At 41.7% G+C, this 17,916-nt stretch overlaps 2 protein-coding genes across 2 annotated transcripts; both read right to left on the bottom strand.

Annotated features, from left to right (window-relative positions):
* Positions 1–301: 301 nt before the first annotated feature.
* On the bottom strand, positions 302–7,784 carry LOC141798710 (large ribosomal subunit protein eL22). The gene is made up of 4 exons (XM_074680515.1): positions 7,626–7,784; positions 6,923–7,033; positions 6,688–6,812; positions 302–478 (listed from the first exon to the last, which is right to left on the bottom strand). The coding sequence occupies exons 1-4, from the start codon at positions 7,635–7,637 to the stop codon at positions 334–336; spliced, it is 393 nt and encodes a 130-aa protein (XP_074536616.1). The 5' UTR covers positions 7,638–7,784; the 3' UTR covers positions 302–333.
* A 5,363-nt stretch (positions 7,785–13,147) lies between these two features.
* Positions 13,148–17,618, bottom strand: icmt (isoprenylcysteine carboxyl methyltransferase). Its single transcript, XM_074682397.1, has 5 exons — positions 17,374–17,618; positions 15,542–15,630; positions 15,288–15,457; positions 14,889–15,106; positions 13,148–14,510 (listed from the first exon to the last, which is right to left on the bottom strand). The coding sequence occupies exons 1-5, from the start codon at positions 17,590–17,592 to the stop codon at positions 14,331–14,333; spliced, it is 876 nt and encodes a 291-aa protein (XP_074538498.1). The 5' UTR covers positions 17,593–17,618; the 3' UTR covers positions 13,148–14,330.
* Positions 17,619–17,916: the final 298 nt, after the last annotated feature.

The raw sequence follows: 17,916 nt of genomic DNA, 5'->3' as shown, positions 1-17,916 counted from the left end.
AGGAGGAAACAGATCAGTCAGAGATGTAGTTTTAGAAAAGGCGATTTTGTTCATCTACACAGTGATAATCATGGTGAACACTGGATTCAGCATGATGACAGCAGAGCTTTGACACCAGCTAAGTTCACTGATCAAGTCTGTCTGAGGCGCAACCTGCTGTGGAGTGTTTTCATTTTCTTTGCAGAGCTTTAGTCTGGTTTGATAATAAACCTTGATAATAGACCTGGGTCCCAGAGCAAAGTTCCAGTTTGTGGATCTCAAAGGAAACAGCAGAGAGCCTCTTCTGTACTGTAAACAGCATTTATTCAAATGTACAAAATCAGATGAACTTTTTTAATCCTCATCTTCTTCCTCTTCTTCGTCCTGGTTAATCTGGAAGTAGCGTAGCTCGTAGCTCTCCTTGGTGTTCGCTACGACACGCAGCCAATCCCGAAGGTTGTTCTTCTTCAGGTACTTCTTGGTCAGATACTTCAGGTACCTGCAAATGGGACAATAAGACAGAAGCAGATCGTCGGTTAGTGATGAGGTTAGGATGCGGACAGGGGGGAGCTTTTATGCTACTATTTTAATTCACAGAACTTTGAAAGCATGGAGCTGGTTGATGTTGGAAAAAATGCAGATGAGTGTTATGGATTCTTGCAGTAACATTTTTTTCTGCAATACCTGCAGGCACATTCAGACGTGATTAAAGCTGCTCTAATTACAGACTCCACCCCATGATTATATGCCTGATTACACACATTCCTAATTTGGTAGTCTGTGTAACCAGTCACATTTCTGCTCTTTCAAATAAGTCAACCCTTCAGCATCATCAGCAGGAAACTGCAGGGTCCAACCAGCTGCAGAGTTGGATCAGCAGACAGCAGCAGGGCCTGACCAGGAGAGGGCTTTAAGGGCTGATCAGGGTTTAAGATGCAATCTCACCATTCCCCAGCATGCATGAGTAAAACTGAGAGGAGCAAGGCAGACAGAGCCACAAATGATGTTCTGCTGTGATTCATGTTTTTCCAAATTCAATACAAGTCCTGTAACTAAACTTAAGATTTTGTAGGTCCCAGGGTTGTTTTCAGCATTTATTTTTAGATAGATAACAGGGTTTCCACTACATAGAAATGATAGTGGCACAACGCCACACCAAAATAAAAGCCACCATGCCTTCAGAACTATGATCTTTTTTTCTCCAGATGGTGTGAATTGTATCGTACAATGCTTTTGAGCAACCAAACTCAGGCTGATCTTTGCAGTTTACATTTCTCCGCTCTCTTCATTGCACACGGCAGAATACCGCCCTGAACGTGTTGCTACAGGAGTAAACTCTAAACTTTTCTGATTGAAGAGGATGCTACGTTTGAGCAGAGCTACGTTAGTTGAGCTCATAAAATAACATGTAAACACCAAAAAAAAAAAAAAAGAGAAAACAGCTAAGGCTCCGCAAAGTTGGGGGACAATCAGGAGATATCACAAGCCAGAAGATCAGCGGGAGAACGGTTTAAAAAAATGGTAGACTCCCTCCATATTCAGGAGTGTTGGCAGCCTACCAGCACTCCTGATTGGTAAAAGTAACAGATTTATGTATGACACAGATTGACAGAGACAAAACTAAAGACATTGTCTCTGTCATCTTAGGTTATTTTATTAAGTTTTGTAAACTCACTTAAGAATTTTAGTCATTGATTTATGTAAAGCCTTGTGTTTATTTTTTTATTTTATTTTTTCACAAAAATGCTTTTGTTTAACCATAACCCTGATATGTACACACATGCATGTCTGTTATTGTTTGCTTTTATTTAAGAAGCATCTTATTGTCTTCTTTTAAAGTTACATAAAAGAAATAACCTCTTTTGTCAGCCAATGCTTGTTGCTGACAAACTTCATATTTACAGCAAAATATTCAGCAAAATCATACCTGGATTTACTACACACAAATAAATAAATAAACTGGAACTTCACTGTGCGCAAAAGAGCACGTGATCTTTAGTGCATGGCGAAGTACTGCTCCTACACGTTCACAGACACACAGAAACACGTGCATGTATTGAAACACACACAGACAAGCTCATTCCATCTAGTGGACAGTTCTGGGAAAACCACACCACCACAAGAAACATCTTCCAACGCTTTTTCTGTGAAGATGCAGCACTTGCTCTCCTGCGCTTTAGTATAGAAATGTAGTATGTGTCGGGGTGGGGATATGGCCCAAAATTTATCATTTCATTAGAAGACCAAGACACTCAAAACAACATTGTATAAATTTGCTATGACTCCTCCCAGAAAGTGAGAACACTAAAACAAAGCCATGTTAAAAAAAATAAAACCCTCCCCTACTCCAGAAAACCAGAAATTCACCAAATCAGATAAGCCTATGGGACAATTTCTCAGTTTTTCATATATTTTAAAACAAATAAACAGAGGAAAAGCTGATTTCCAGGATTTATGCCACAGCTGTTTGTAATGTAGCACCTGATTAGCTTAGCACAAAGAATGAAACAGAGACAATAGCCAGGTTTGAGTAATCCACAGTACAGAACTACAGCAGCCTAAGGAGAGCATAGCTATGATCAGGTAAATGTACAGATAATGTGGCTCTTTTTTAGACTCACTGCACCGTGCTTATTTGTGTCAGATAGATTTACATTTCCACAAACTCCTCCTCCAATTTGCTTCTTTGTTTCTTTCCAACTTTGGCCCCTGGTATCAAATCCCACAGTGATACATTTCTGTCTGTGGTTACCTGTTTCTTCTCTGGTGGAAAAGTAGTGATGAATGAAACCATGGTCGCATGCCTTGGGCCCGGTCGACTGCCACCTCCGTGTGTGTTTCTAACAAATGTACAGTCACTGAATTAAGTCTGGACTGACTCATGAGCTGGATTTGAGTTCAGTGGAACTTTAAGATCCGTAAAAGGAAAGGCTTTAGTACAGACTCTGCTATTGTTCCAACTTCAACTCCCAAACCAAATCATTTACTGGGAAAAACGAAGGGGGGAGGAGTCGACTTTATGAGTCCTGACGCCCACCAAACTCTGCTCCAGCTGTACAGAACCACAGAGACCTCAGTAGGGTTGCATTATATACCGATACTGAGGAAGTATTGATGCACCCTCTCTTCAAAAAGTAAACAATACCATGTATTTGAAGAATCGATACTCCAAGGCGTGTTCTTTCCTCTAAATCAAATACATTTTGAGTCAGGCAACCTGTGAGCCTGCAGCCACCGAGCTGGGTCCTTTCCTCTCTGGAGTGGGCGGGGACTTGCTCTGTGTGCGTTATTTTTTTTTTTGTGTGAAGTTAGACAGTGAACTAGTATTATCTACATGTGTCAACTGAGCTATGCTCGGCCATTTTCAGCCCCAAAAAGTTGTTTATGTGCATCTTAATCATCTGCTCTTGTGCAAACTAGCTCACAGCTTGATTACTTAAGCTGCATGTAAACGCACCGAGTTACAGACATCAGCTTCAAGTTTTGTTGAACTGATGTTCACTTGTGATTTGAGGCCAATATTAATTTGCAGTCAGAGTGAAAATATTGGCAAGGTGAAAATATTGGCGTAAAAATTTTCAACAATACAAACTCCAACACTTAACTGCATTCAAATGCTTTCAAGCATGTTTATTAAACAGCTCCCAGGCTTAGCAGCATATTCATAAAGTTAAATAAAAACTTTAAAAAATGAATGGCTAAAGATTTCTACAGTAAAAAAAAAGTTTTCCAAATTTCAATGTGACTGCAATAACAACTGGACAGAACTGAGTTTGTGCTGCCTTTTACAGGCATGCAATGCAGTTGAATTAATTTTCTGTTTGGTTTTAAATGGCTGATTTTAAATGTTTTGACCATCTGGGGCTTCCATAGCGTAGGTGGAGAAACTCTGCAGAGAAGCATTAACGAGCAGCTCCTGGATGTCTGCAGTTAAAAACATTCCCTATCATTTTTTAAGAGGCAGAAAAAGGTATTCCTGTGGGTATTGATAAAAGGAGTAATTTATGTGTCTGTTGAAGTTAAAATAATCTCATAGACAGTAAGATAGTCACGATGCAAATTGTGTTAGCCCGTCAATGGGATTTTCCATTGACATAAGCATTAAGCTAGCAGACTTTCGCTAACCGAAGCTAGCTGGTTAAGAATCACTTTGCTCTGCTCAGTTATGCTGTGTATATCGTTAACTATCTGTTTTGCTTTTCTTTTGTGTGTTGAGTCTAAATAAATGACTAAATCAACAACTGTCTCACTAAGAACTGTTCAGCAATCTGCAGAGCTGAGCACTTCTGTTCAGGGAGGGGAGAATAGAGCACATTAGGTTACTACTCTCTCTCACAAACACATACTTCTACTATGACTATTTCCATATCAGTATTATCAGCAACCTTAATTCATGTGATCAACGGACACATCTGGAGGAACTGTCAGTGAGCAGAGCTGCCGCTTATTTTTACATAACATTATTGGGCTTACAGTTCCGTTAGTTGTGAGTTCCAGAGGACTGGAAGTTTAGTATAATTTTGGGAGAGGCTGTTGCATTAACTTACCTTTGATTTATATATATATATATACATACATATATATATAGATATATATGGCAAAATCTTTTTTAATCTATGTTGTGTGTGTGTGAGAGAGACAGCGCTGCATGTGCACAGCTTTCACTGCTGATTGGCTGTTACCTGAGCCATGGCTCTGCTTGTAATTAATCAGATGGTACCGTGGGTGGGACAGTGTTGGGGACTAAGAAGTGACTGCAGATAGCAGTGCAGCTGCATCAGAGCCAAAACTAAACAGTTTTGAATGGGTTTCTTATCAGCTGATGCGGATATGCCCCCAAAATGCCAAATATCGGCCCGGCCAATAATCGGTCTATCCCTAGATAGTTTCAGCATGCCAGCTCCTCAGTAAGGAAAGTCACTATTGGTTGTCTCAGAAGTCACTAAATAACGCTGCTGTCTAATATGCACAGAAATCTATTTGCGTGTAGTTATTATGGACTCTGCAGAAAAAAGAGAAGCATGGTAAAACATAACTGTGTTTCTGTGTTTGAAAATAAAAATTAACTCTCAGTGCTCTATGGCACTGTTCAGCTATATTCTACTTCTAAATAGTTTAAAAAAACGTTTTGTTTCAGTCTAGTTTTATCTTTTGGTAAAGCTTTAGCCTGTTAATCCTGTAATTTTGATACAAACAAATAAAAAGAAATAAATGTTATTTATTCTAGTGTGGACTCGTAAAATTCATGCCTCCCGGCATAAGTCAGTGCCCTGGTCAGGGCACCCCAGTCTAAAAAGTCTGGTCCACCCCTGCTTGTCAGAGCGTACCTTGTTGCAGGTTCCTTCTGTTGCTCTGCTCTGCAGATAGATTTATGTTGAATGGAGGATTAGTTGGTGAAACAGAGGGAGTTGCAGAAAAGGCAGGACTCAGCTTCCCCCAGGTAAAAGTTTAACAACTTCTTAGTCATGTCTGTCCGAGCAGCGCGCTGCTCTGTTCGATCGCCCGTCGTCATCCCGTCTCCCTCCCCGCAGTCTATTTTCACAAATCATGATCCATCCATATCGCCAAAAAGAGGGGATTTACTTCGGTAGAGTGGGGATGTTCTAAAACTAACGTATATTTCTAAACTTTCTAAATCTAAAAATGATCTGAGTATCTTTTTGAAGAGCAGCAGGTTTTACGTGCGTCAATCACCTCATTAATAATCTGCAGGTGAACCTAAAAGGGTCCCGGCTTTGTAAATGTTTCAGTCAAAGATCTTAATCAAACCCCTGAAAAGCTACAAATAGAAAACAGAGGATTGAAGGAAAGGGGTTTGAACGTTTACTGACGAGAGGTCTAGTTTATATTAAACTCTTTGGGCTGTTGATACAGACCATAAGGAACACGTGTCCGTCAAGGTGCTGGGTGTCAAAGCCGCACACAAACATTTTCATCACATTGTAGTTTCTGTTGTTTTGTTAGTGAACTGATAAATCCCGCTTCACACACGTGGAGTCAGCGCTTGCTGCGGTATAAAAGCTGCGCAATACTGGGGGAGAAAATTTTGAATTTTTCATTTTTTAAATCATCCACAAAGAAAAATTCAAATTTATTGATAAAATTGACATATCCCCCAGGCCTAGTCTCTAAACTCCAGAAAAGAAGCTAGATTTGTCGCTGGTCAGGCGCTAGAGGGGTCTGTAAAATCATTAAATTTTGCATCAGAGCCGTTTGTTAGTTTTTGAGTTATGTTGATCACAGAAAACCCTACCAAAAACACAACCTCCTCAGCGGAGGTAATCACACTGCCCCTGACTGCCACTCTCACCGACACTTCAGGTGCTACAACTTTCAAATGAAAACGTGTGCACAGGCTGTTACAGACTTGACAACAACAAGATATACATAATCCTATGGTCCAGATATCTGCACATGCGCGCACACACACACACACACACACACACACACACACACACACACACACACACACACACACACACACACACACACACGCACAGGGCTTTGCCAGAGTTCCACACCGAACTGGTGACAAGAAAATGCCATATTCTCACCCAAAACCTTCAAACATGGTTTGTTTGGGAAATTGGCTGTTATATGAAAAATTTGAATTGGTTGCTGCTTGATTATGACAAGAGTTTCATCCAAAAAGCGTTGATGCCAAAGCATTTAGTGCAGCACACATCATATAGAGCAGAGTGTTCTCACCTTTTAGAAAAGGGGACCTCAGAAGACACTGTGATCTTGCTCTTGCTCCTCTCAATGGAGACCACACCACCTCCCAGGGTGCCAGCTTTCCCATTCACCTTGATGCGCTCCTGAAGAAACTGCTCCTGCAATTTTTAGGAGAATCTACCTTAAGTTTACAGATTCATGATATTTGTATCTCATTAGGGTTAACTGTTTGAAACATGCAGACTGCTCAGGTAATTCATGAACTTACAAAGTTGGCAGCGTCCATGATGCCATCTTCAACAGGATGGGTGCAGTCCAGAGTGAACTTCAGGACCTGCTTCTTCTTCTTACCACCTTTACCGGGGTTCTGCTTCTTCTGCTGCAAAGACATGAAGAGAAACTCATTCACAGATCATGCTGAGCTACAGTAGCTACAGTAAGCCCGCTTTGCTTGCGATTAAATAACGCAGAGGCTATTGGCTGAGCCAGATGTGTTTTGGTAATCGTCAGTCTGGAGAAAAAAATGTGTGAAAGCGGAGAAACATGTTTGCCGCAGGAAGCAAATCTAGTCTGTGTTAGCCAAACTCAGTTACAGCTAACCACGAAGCCTAGCGTTCAGGTGTCTGCGCTGAAATAAATAAAATAAGGGATAACTTATTCATAGAAATATAAAATGTATTTAGTTGTTAATTAAAGTTACGAAGCAGAAGTACAAATGATGTAATATAAATACAGTCATTCAGATACATTTTTAAAAATTGTGTTGACAACGTGGTGAGCTACATGCTAATGTTAGCCACCAGGCCCCGGAGAATCTCAGCCTTTAAAACACTTAAACTTCAATGCTATAACTGAACGTTGAGACATAAAATGTTAGATGAAACACTCCCACACCACCACCCTCAGTTTCCGGGGCTTTGACACGAAATAAGACTCTTTTTTTAGGATCTTTAAGAGGCAGGTTCACTCACACTGGGGGCCATGGCGGAAAAGCTAGCAGAAAGGAAGAACCAGCTGTGCGCATGCGTGACATGTAAAAGAAGAACGCAGAGTTATCGATGGGAAGTATGTTCATATTGCAGCATCAAAGACTGTTTTCCAAACCGCCTACTACACTAGCAGTTCCTATTATTTTGGCTGAAATGTAGTATGTAGTAGTTAGTATGCGAAAACTTGCTAAATCTGCTGTATATTAAAATCCCCCGATGTCCTACTGATCTAGGAAAATTTCTCAGTGTGCAACGGACCAGTCTACCTGGCATACTGTTTCCCACAATGCACTGTGCTGACGTCTATGCGGGTGACAGGTTTCTGTGAATTACCGCCATCTACTGGAATAAGTCAGCATTATAACTACATCAACAACGTTAGACGTGAGACAAAAGTAAAGTGATGCGAAGAAACACCAGTAAATTATGTCACTTCCATTCGTAAAAGAGGTTTTTTCCTTCTACAAATTCATTAGCCCAAATGAACCACCAATTCACTTTTTAAACCATACGTGGATTGTATAGAAGTGTTTTTTCAGCAGTTGTAAAACAATAAAAATCCCTTTCAGATTTATTTTCAGTAAACGATATAACTTTTGGTGTAAGTTTAGAAATAAAGTATGATGATTCTGTGTGATATGGTTAATAAAATAACTAAATGCCGAGATCTGGCAGAGGAAGAATGGTCAAAGAGAACATTCTGGCTCAACAAAGAGGTGGTCCAAGTACTTTGAACCACCAAAGATCATGCCATTGCAAAAACGGAGCAAGTCCAAAGGCCTAAAATGACAAAAGACCACAGCAACAGAACCTGGCACAGGAGGAGATGCCTCAAAGACTAGAAGTCTTCCAAAAGCGGAAGAAAGAGGCCTGTCCAGTGGTTCAGCAGGATTAACATCAGAGGTATTGTATAACATTATATCTGTTGATAATAATTGTTGTCTTGCATTTTGTTTACCCTCCCTCACTAACTGTGCCACACATCCAACTGTAAACCCAGGTGAGTTGATTTTTACTCAAAAAATTTAAGGCAGGGGATTGCACTTGAACGGTCCAAGTAATGAAATAACTAATCAGCTATTCTCTCCTAACTCGACTGTTATTCCAAATGGTTAGGGCTTACTGGTGATAGTTAAATTCATTATAACACCTGGCAGACCTGAATGTATTGGCCTTTTTTAGCCCCTAAATCCTGATCCTGAAGCTTGCAGATCGTTGTTCTGAGCTCAACAAGTCTAAGATAAAATGAGTCCTTCTGTTTTATCTACTTTAACTGAAATATTAGGTTTGTCCTCCTTTGCAGCAGTTACATCAGCACATGTCTCTGGCATATTGTCAATATATTTCCTGAGAGCTGCAACATTAATGTTATCCCGTGATTTTTATAGCCCAGGAGTCAGAACAAAGACTTGACTTTTAATGTTCAACAGATAGGTTCACTGATTATACAAGCCCAAATCTGCTATAGGAGTTTGATGTATGGACCTGAGGGGGTTTGTGTGCGTGTGTGGCGTCAGATGAGAGTGAAAACTGGCCTGATCTGATGAGACCTCAAGTCCTCTAGAAGGTTGGCTGTAGTATCTGGTACCGGAATGTAAGCAGTGGAGCCTCTACGGGTCAGAATTCATCTCGTCCCACTGATGCTGGACTGTATTGTGGTATCAGATTATGTTTGTATGGAATGTTTCTCTATTTTTCTGTTTGGAATCTTTTCCGTTGCTAGGTGCTGCCCAAGTAGCTGCCTGTTGCAGCAGCTCTCTCTTCTTTGTCCGTTTCTTGTAATTTTTTCGTCTCTTTTTCGTCATCTTTGTATTTGGAGTGGATCATTACTTTGTATGGTTCATTGTTGGTCATGGACACCCAACTTTTTGTGGTTTCAGTGATATTTTTACTACTCTTCTCTTGTGTTTGTCTGGAAATCCTACATGTAACCATGGCTACATTGTTTACATGTGAAATCAGCTGTTAGCAGCCTGTAGCAAGTCAATGCTAACTAGTGTAAGGCCTGATGTCTTCCCACAAGGCAAGGAGGAGGAGATGAGGACGACGTGCTGGTTCTCGGATGTGAGCTGGGAGGTGACAATGTGGACCTGTCCTTCCATCCATCGTTGTTGGGAACATGGGATCTATCTCTGGTGGGATGGATGAGCTAGCCATGCTAGCCCAGCGGCAGAGGGGCTGGCGGAGGGCAGAGTGGCATTGTGCTGTTCACGGACATGGCTGACGTAACTGACATCGGATGCCGGCGCCACATCGGAGGAGCTTCGCCTGCTGTGGGCAGACAGGATCCAGGAGACAGAGACTGAACAGACTGCTGGGGAGGCTCAGTCCTGGACCCTGTGGAGGTGGAGACTGGCTGACTGGAGAGTGGTGGATGGGATGTCGTCATCTATTTTCCTCTGGACCTTTTTGCACTTTCTATACACTTTCTTACTTTTGTTTTCTTCATTGCTGCTGTGACTCCTGAATTTCTCCTTAGGGATAAATAAAGTATTTTCTATTTTCTATTCTATTCTATGTATAATTCTTATATGTTCAGCTCTAATCTGGTTGAACCAGACTGAACTGAATGCTGTCTTTGATGAGCAGCTGATTAACAAAAGTCAATTATACAGCTTTTCATTCATGGATGGATGGTAACTTTAGTTTGCATAATGCAGAGACAAACTCAAAAATCCACTCAACAGATCAAGAATGAGGACGGAGCCTTGGTAATAATCATCTTGATTTTATTGAACAGTTCTGCACTCAGTGCTCTCTCTCACACCCTCACAAACACATACTCACACACACATTCACTCACTCAAGCACACACACACAACTGTGATAAACGTTTATGTACAGTAAAAGTGCAACAAAACCAAAACTCGTTCAGGTGAACCATGCTGCTGACCATTACCCTGCATTCAGTGTTTTCAAGACCTGACCTTAAACAGTGCACTTCACAGCTATGCTACAAGTGAGTCACTTACCTTGAGACACACCAGAGAAAACACACAGTCTGAAACCACCTTTTTAGGGATGCACTGTCTGAAGATTGTGCCATTAACCAAAATTAAATCTCCAATCTGATGAGGTGAAATTTGTAGAAGTTTAAACAAGTTGCTTTCAGGTCATTTATATTAAGAAAAGCATTAAATCTGACATCTCAATTCATTTTATTGCACAAAATGAACTGTTTGCACCTGTTGGAGTTTGTTTTCCTGTTTTTTTTTTTCGCAGATCCATGGGATGATTTTCTTAGATATTCTGCACAAGCTGAAACCTCACATTGTCTGTAAGTATTAATGCAGCCTCAAGTGCCTGAAAGTGCAGCCTGCTTCTGATGGCCTGCATGGGGAAACCCCACTGAAGAGCAGTCTGTGAGAAAAGGAGTCTTTTCACCTGACAGATGTCATTTTTCATCTTTACAGGCCGTTGTGGCTTCATCCTCTCCTTAAACACAGCCTGAGGTTAGACACCAACACACTCTGCAGAGTTCACCAACCCATAGAGGACTTCACCATGATCTGACCTCTTTACTGGACTCCTTACTGTAACACAGTCAGTGTTTGCAGGCTGAACAGCAGCTGCTCAGATATCTGAGAGAGGCCGAGTCAGCCTTGCTCGACCACTTCATCAACATACAGCTCAGTCATTTGTTTTCGGACACTAAGGCTACGTTCACACTGCAGTCAAAAAGTGACCTGAATCTGATTTTTTGGCTCAAATGTGACCTGTATCTGGTTTGTTTCTGACAGTGTGAACAGCACAAGTCGCATTGAATCTGACCTTTTCAAATCAGATTCAGGCCACTTTCAAATGTGGTACTAAATCAGATACATATCTAATTTTTTTTAATGCGACCGCGGTCTGAACAGCCAGGTCCCATTTAATGTGACTTTGACGTCACTCTACAGCAGCAGTTTACCTCAGGGCAAATGATTTGAAAGTCACTTCATAGACAGAACATATTTAGAGGTTAATATAGACATGATTATTAAAAAGTGTATGCTTTTTTTTAAATAAAGAATTTTCGTTATTCATCCAGCTACAAGCTTGATTAAACAATGCATAAAAGGATGAGTGATGAGAAAAAGTGAGAGAGCGCTGGGGCGATCGACTGGCGTCTCCATTACACACACAATAAAGGATAAAGGTGAATGAATCGTATGTTTGTATTATATCTAACAAACTTAGTTTATTAACACTGCGCCGACTTTTTGAATGGATTAATCAGGCTAAAATACCAGTTTACAGGACGCAGATACACCGATGATCCACTGCTGTCCATCTCATCCGTGTGTATTTGCGTGCTGCTGTACTTTCCTACGAGACAGCGTCAGTCAGAGATCTGTCTGCTCCTGTCTGATCTGCCCCCAGACAAACTACAAACATCAGAACAGATGACAAAACTAAGTTTTCGCCTCTTTGTTCACCTGTTCAGCGCACTACAGCTCTGAGATGTAGCACGGTCGGCGGGAGAGACCCCTGTGCGGGAGAGAGCGTCCGCCTTGAGGTTAATAAGAAATAAAATATAGCCATAATTACTTTAATAAGAGCTCACTCTAGGTGAGCTGCTGTAACATCAGGTTTTGCGTTATGGAAACAAACTTTCCTGCATTGTGAAGCACAGTTTTGCTCTGTGTTTGTTTCTCCTCATCACACCGTGCTGTGCGTGATGTCATTAATGTTAAACTGAGCATGCATGTCACTTCTGAAGCGTGAGCTGTTCACATCACAGTCTGCAGTCAGGTCACATTACAGGTGTTATCTGAACAGCTAAACACAAAAATTGGGTTTGAGCAATAAATCGGAATTGAGCATTAAGGGCTGCAGTCTGAACGTAGCCAAAGAGAGCTGAACATGTGAATAGAGACACACAGATGAACAGATGTCGTTAGAAATGATGAAGGCTTTTCACAAGCAACCTAACAGATGATTTATAAATAAACAACAACATAACAGAGGCTACAACACAAGGAGAGCTCCTTCTGGATACTGACACCTATCCGTCTGTAACACTACAAAACCAAATTGAAGCTGTGGTTTAGTGAGAGAGCCTGAGGGCACACTGAGGAAGACCTGTCAGAGGTTAAGGTCAGACGTATTCAGTCACCTGTGAAAAACGCTTGATTAGCAGCTACAGGTACACACACGCACACGTGCGCACACACACACACACACACACACCTGGTGACTCTAAGGAGGTCAGACTGAGGCCATGTCCACACGCAGCCGGGTATTTGGGAAACCACATATATTTTTATACGTTTACTTCACCAAAAACGATGTTTTCTGAAAACACCGGCCAAAGTGAAGATTTTGGACAACTCCGGTTTCATGGTTTTATGTGGATGCCGGTAAACAGCTGAATGATGGGGGCTCATTCTGATTGGCTGGCGTGGGTTTTACATCAGGAAAACACTGCCCATTATGGCTTTGGCGTGCTTGGAGCCGCACCCACCAGCGGATTTACCCGCTGCATGTGGACGAAAGCATTTTTTAAAACCAGGGGGGGGGGGGGGGGGGGGGGGGGGGGGGGTACTCGTTTTTGAAAATACCCGGCTACGTGTGGACATGGCCTGAGTCACTCCTTTCATTGATGAGGAACAGAGCTCAGTTCTAGATCAAAAGCAGCTGTGGGTACCTTACATCTAGTATTTGGTGTCAAACTCTTGAGTGAAATATATTAATCTGTGAAACTGTTTTCAATGCTGCAAATAGAGCTGCTTTGATGTTAGACAAACATGAGACCCACTGACAATAAAATCATTTCAATCATTTCGATAGGTGAAAAAGCCCCTATCTGAGTTGAGAGACGCTTAAAAATCTCTGTGTTCAGGAATAAAACTGTGACAACCATCGATAGAAAACTTGTGTGAGAGCTACAGAGCTTTGAGGATGTAACAGTCAGGCAGGAAAAAGTTTGATCTCCTTACTGTTATGGCTCAAACTGTCATCAGGATCATTTGGGTTAACACTGAGATCCTGTTTTTTACTTGTTTTCACTGAAGCAGCAGTGATGTTTGTTAGTGTAGGTCAAATACAGAGATATGGGTGGGAAGCTTATAATTACACCCACACTCTGGTCTGTTTGACTGTTTGTTATTCAGTCTGTGAGCTGTTGTCTGTCGGCAGTCAGCCTGAGTCTGTGTGATTTTTGTCAAATGTAGCTCTTACTTTCAGGGGCTGACTTTCTGATACCTAGCACGTTGTTGTTATTCACTGAACTCCATAACTCAGTAAAAGGTGTTAAAGGTTGTAAATTTAGTGAATGTGGGGACAAACTCTTGGTGTAAAAACTTGAAAGATTTGACTTCCTTTGAAAGGTGTGAGAAAGCTCTTAAGGTGATGCTCATGGGTCTGTCCAGCACTGATTTTCAATACCATCGGTGAAAACACTCTGTGGTCACAGCATGCAAACAGAAACAGAAACACATGGCGTGGGTATTATTAGATAGGTGGAGTACAGTGGAGGTTTCATGGTCTTTAACTGTGTTTTGGAAATTGGTAGAAAAACAGCAGCTCAGCTGTGTGCCGCCATACCAGCCATCACTGTCTGAGTCTGTGAGCTGCAGGCTCTCAGATGGCTGCTTGGCGCTCCTCTGGAGGGTAGCCAGCTGCCACAACAGACGCTACACACAGCAACCAGGTCTGACCTGCTTCAGTGCTTTGAGTCTGTTCAGTCCAGAGAGCAGCTCAGGACTAGTTCACACGAATGCCTGAGATGAAGGGCAGGCCAGTGGGGACCTTCTTCTTGTACTCCACATAGTCCTCAGCAAAGAAGTGGATGAGAGAGAGCTCCTCCTCCTCGATCCGCTCCCGGAAGAACCTCCAGCTGGCTATTGTGTAGCCGAGTATACATATGGGGTTACACAGCATGACCTGCAACAGTCAGCGGCTTATCAGTGAACAGAACAAAGACACCAAGCAAAATCAGGACCAAGGATTGGCTTCTTTTAACATTTAAGATGATTTTCTGCCATAAAGAAACACAAAGGGTGTTTCTCCGGCCCCAAACATTAAATCTGAAATTAATAGACTTCACTTGCCTATTTAAGATAAAAATAACTAATAGAAACTTTTAATGAAGATAATAGAAGATTTTCGTGTAGAGACAGTAATTGCTAAAAATGTTTTGAAATAGAAAAACTTTGCAAATAGAAAACCAGATGTTTGTGGTTTCCTGCAGCTTGATCATTCTGTTTGGGCAGTATAAAGATTTACACAGATCTAACAGAGTATGAATGTTTCCTGGCTCACCTGTGTCCCCGTGCTCCAGTAGAACCAGCCCACATAGGACGGGTGTCTGAAGTAGGAGTAGACCCCGGTGGTGACTAGCACGTGGCTCTGGGCCTTTTCATTCTGGACAATGTGGTTGAAGTTGGAGCCCGCCGTCAGCATGGCTGCCTTCCTCAGACTTTCACCACACAGCACCATGAACAGACCTACCAGGCTCAGCCACCTCAGCTGCTTCAGCTCTGAGAGAAGGACAACAGGAGGGTTCAACGCTCAGGCACACACGAGATGTTCTCACACAGAAGCTTACACATAGTCTCTGCTGAGGACCGGAGGCTTCTTTAACCCTTGTGGCTTTCTTCAATGAGTAAAGCTGCAGGAGAACACAGTCATGACATTCAGTGCACTGATGATGAGACCCACCTGGGACTGTGAGCTTCTCCACAGTGAACTCAACCCATGACGACACAGCAGCCAGCGTGTACTCCACGCTGTGGTTGAGAAGGAAGGAGTCCAGGGACAGGCTGCGGGGGTTGATGATGGCTGTCACCAGGTACTCAGAGTAATGGAAGAATGACAGGGAGCACATGTACCTGCAAAACAGGCAGCTAGACTTCAGCAAATTCTACAACAAATGCACCTTCTGATTTTAAAACATGAGCAACAAGCCTACACACCAGCCAAAATGTGTCCATGTGGTGTCAGAGCAGCTTATAATTAAGCCAATGCCAAATGTCACTCCCAGGAAGCAGGCTCTCACAGCCACCTGGAGAAAGAAAGAGAGAGAGAGAGAGAGAGTGAGTGAGTGAGTGAGAGAGTGAGTGAGAGAGAGAGAGTGAGAGAGAGAGAGAGAGAGAGAGAAAGACTCAGGGGCCATTTACACGACAACGGTTTTAGGGTGAAATGCAAAAGTTTTGTTGCGTTTCAGCCTCGCGTTTACATGGAAACGGCGTTTCAGTCGACCTAAAATACAAAGTTTTAAAAACGCCTCCAGAGTGGGACTTTTCTGAAACACTGCAGACACCATTGCCGTGTAAACAGTAAGCCGACGTTTTCAGTGGAAACAATGATGTCATACTCCGCTTCGCACTTTACGCATACAACAGGACAACAGTACTGTTGTTATATAACTACCGTGTTGAGCTTGTGGTGCTCAATCTGCTGTACCTGCTGGCTGTCTTTAACAAAATGTGCATCTGTTGCTCCACTTTTGAACTTAGTATTCCCCAATACACCAGATGACTGGCTCAACTCTACTTGGGTGGAGATCTCCCAAAAGAAAAGAAGCATGAAATTTTGGGTTGACCTTTGTTTCTTCAGCTCAGGAATGCTTCTTTAGCTCAAAGTTACTTGTTAAAAATAGTTGATGGACCATTGGCCAGCACAAACTTATCCGGAAATGTTGCTTGATTTAAATGTTAAGTTTTATGGAGTGAATCACCCTAAATGTTGTTCCAGTGGCTCAATCTATCTGTTGGATATCTGCTTTGTATCTAACATAACTTGCTACCATGTAGTAAGTTCAAGGACATACAGAATAAGTTGATTTCTGAAGGACATTCTGTACACAAGGCAGAACAAAGCTGTGAGGGTTGCCCATAAAATAAATCACACATTACTTTACTTTTCAAAATTTCCATTTATAGCCAAGGCATTTCCAACACTGTGTTTGGTCAATAGCACCAAGTGTTGTTACGATTTTTTGTCAAAAACTCAAGATCATTTCATGCCAATAAATAATAATAGCAGAGACAGAGAAATGACACAGAATAATCATATTTTGAATAAAGCTTGGCAGAAGACATTTAGCAATAACCAGACCTGCTTATAAAATGAATAAAACATCAAAGATGAGCCAGGAGAGAAGATAATTTAGATGGATAAGTTTCTCTGTAGCTGTCCTCCATCGGCTGAGACCCTAACCACACACCTGGAATTAAGTGTAAGATATTTAAGGTTTGTAGTGTACGATTATACATATTGCTGCTTGTCATGAATTGTTATCATTTTTGTTGATTGTTGTTTAACACTCAACAGGAAGTTGTTAATCGATAAAACACTTAATTTTATCTAATGAAAGCAAATTTCACTGAAAACCAACCAAATCAACACCATATGCATGTATTTCCTTATGAGGTTCTGTTAATATTGTTCATCTGAGCACAGAGAAGCTTCCAGGACTGCTTATGAAGGGTCTAAAGCCAAGAAGAGACAAGCTGTGAGTCAAAGGCAGAGGATTTACCAGGTTTAGGTTTCTAGTTTAAGCACATCAACACCACCTGTCTCCTTCCTCTTAATCTGATCAGATTATCCAACATAAAACCTGTTGGGAGGCTAATGTTAGCCGGCTGGGAGATTCAGTTTAACAACCCAACCAAGGCATGGCTAAGTCAGTTATATCAGGCTCTACGAGATTTCTTCACAGAAGATAGAATGCCACCCCGTTTAAAAACCAAACCTGTTCACTTTACCAAACTGTTAAAGGGAGATACAGGGCAGGAATCTTTACCTTATAAATAGGTCCTCTGTAAATGGTTAGCAGGAGGCCGTTGACAACTGCAATATGGACACAGATCGCGACTTTCCCTGGCGTTTCCGTCAGATAATCGAAGACCCAGTCCAGCTGTCCAAAAAACGTCCTGATCAGAGGAATAATAAGCACAGTAAGCCCTAAAAGAAACGCGTTTATACTAACTCTGCCTTCAAGAACCAACTTACAGCCTGCCATGATGGAAGTGCTCTGCTACATGAACTCTCGCGACATTTCAGCAGTGACCACGTGACGTCCCCAGTAAACATTCTTCAACACACTTGGGTAGAACCTACAGTCTATGGGTAGAACAAATCCGTGAATCATTCGTTTAATTAACGTTCAATTATGAATCAAAAACCATAACATTGAATAACGATATTTTTTGCTTTTTTTTTCTTTTTTAAAATGAAAACAAACGAAAGAAAAATCCGATCGTTTTTCAAAGTTACGTTTGTTAATATAGATCAAATAAAGGGAAGTTGAATTATTGGTCAAACTAGACCAAGGGGGTCAGGGGAC

Source organism: Halichoeres trimaculatus, unplaced genomic scaffold (genome assembly GCF_033239565.1).
Source record: "Halichoeres trimaculatus isolate MK-OKI-2021-1 unplaced genomic scaffold, fHalTri1.1 fHalTri1_scaffold_11, whole genome shotgun sequence".
NCBI lineage: Eukaryota > Metazoa > Chordata > Actinopteri > Labriformes > Labridae > Halichoeres > Halichoeres trimaculatus.
The sequence above is the reverse complement of the archived record's forward strand: the minus strand, read 5'-3'. Positions and strand labels throughout refer to the sequence as shown.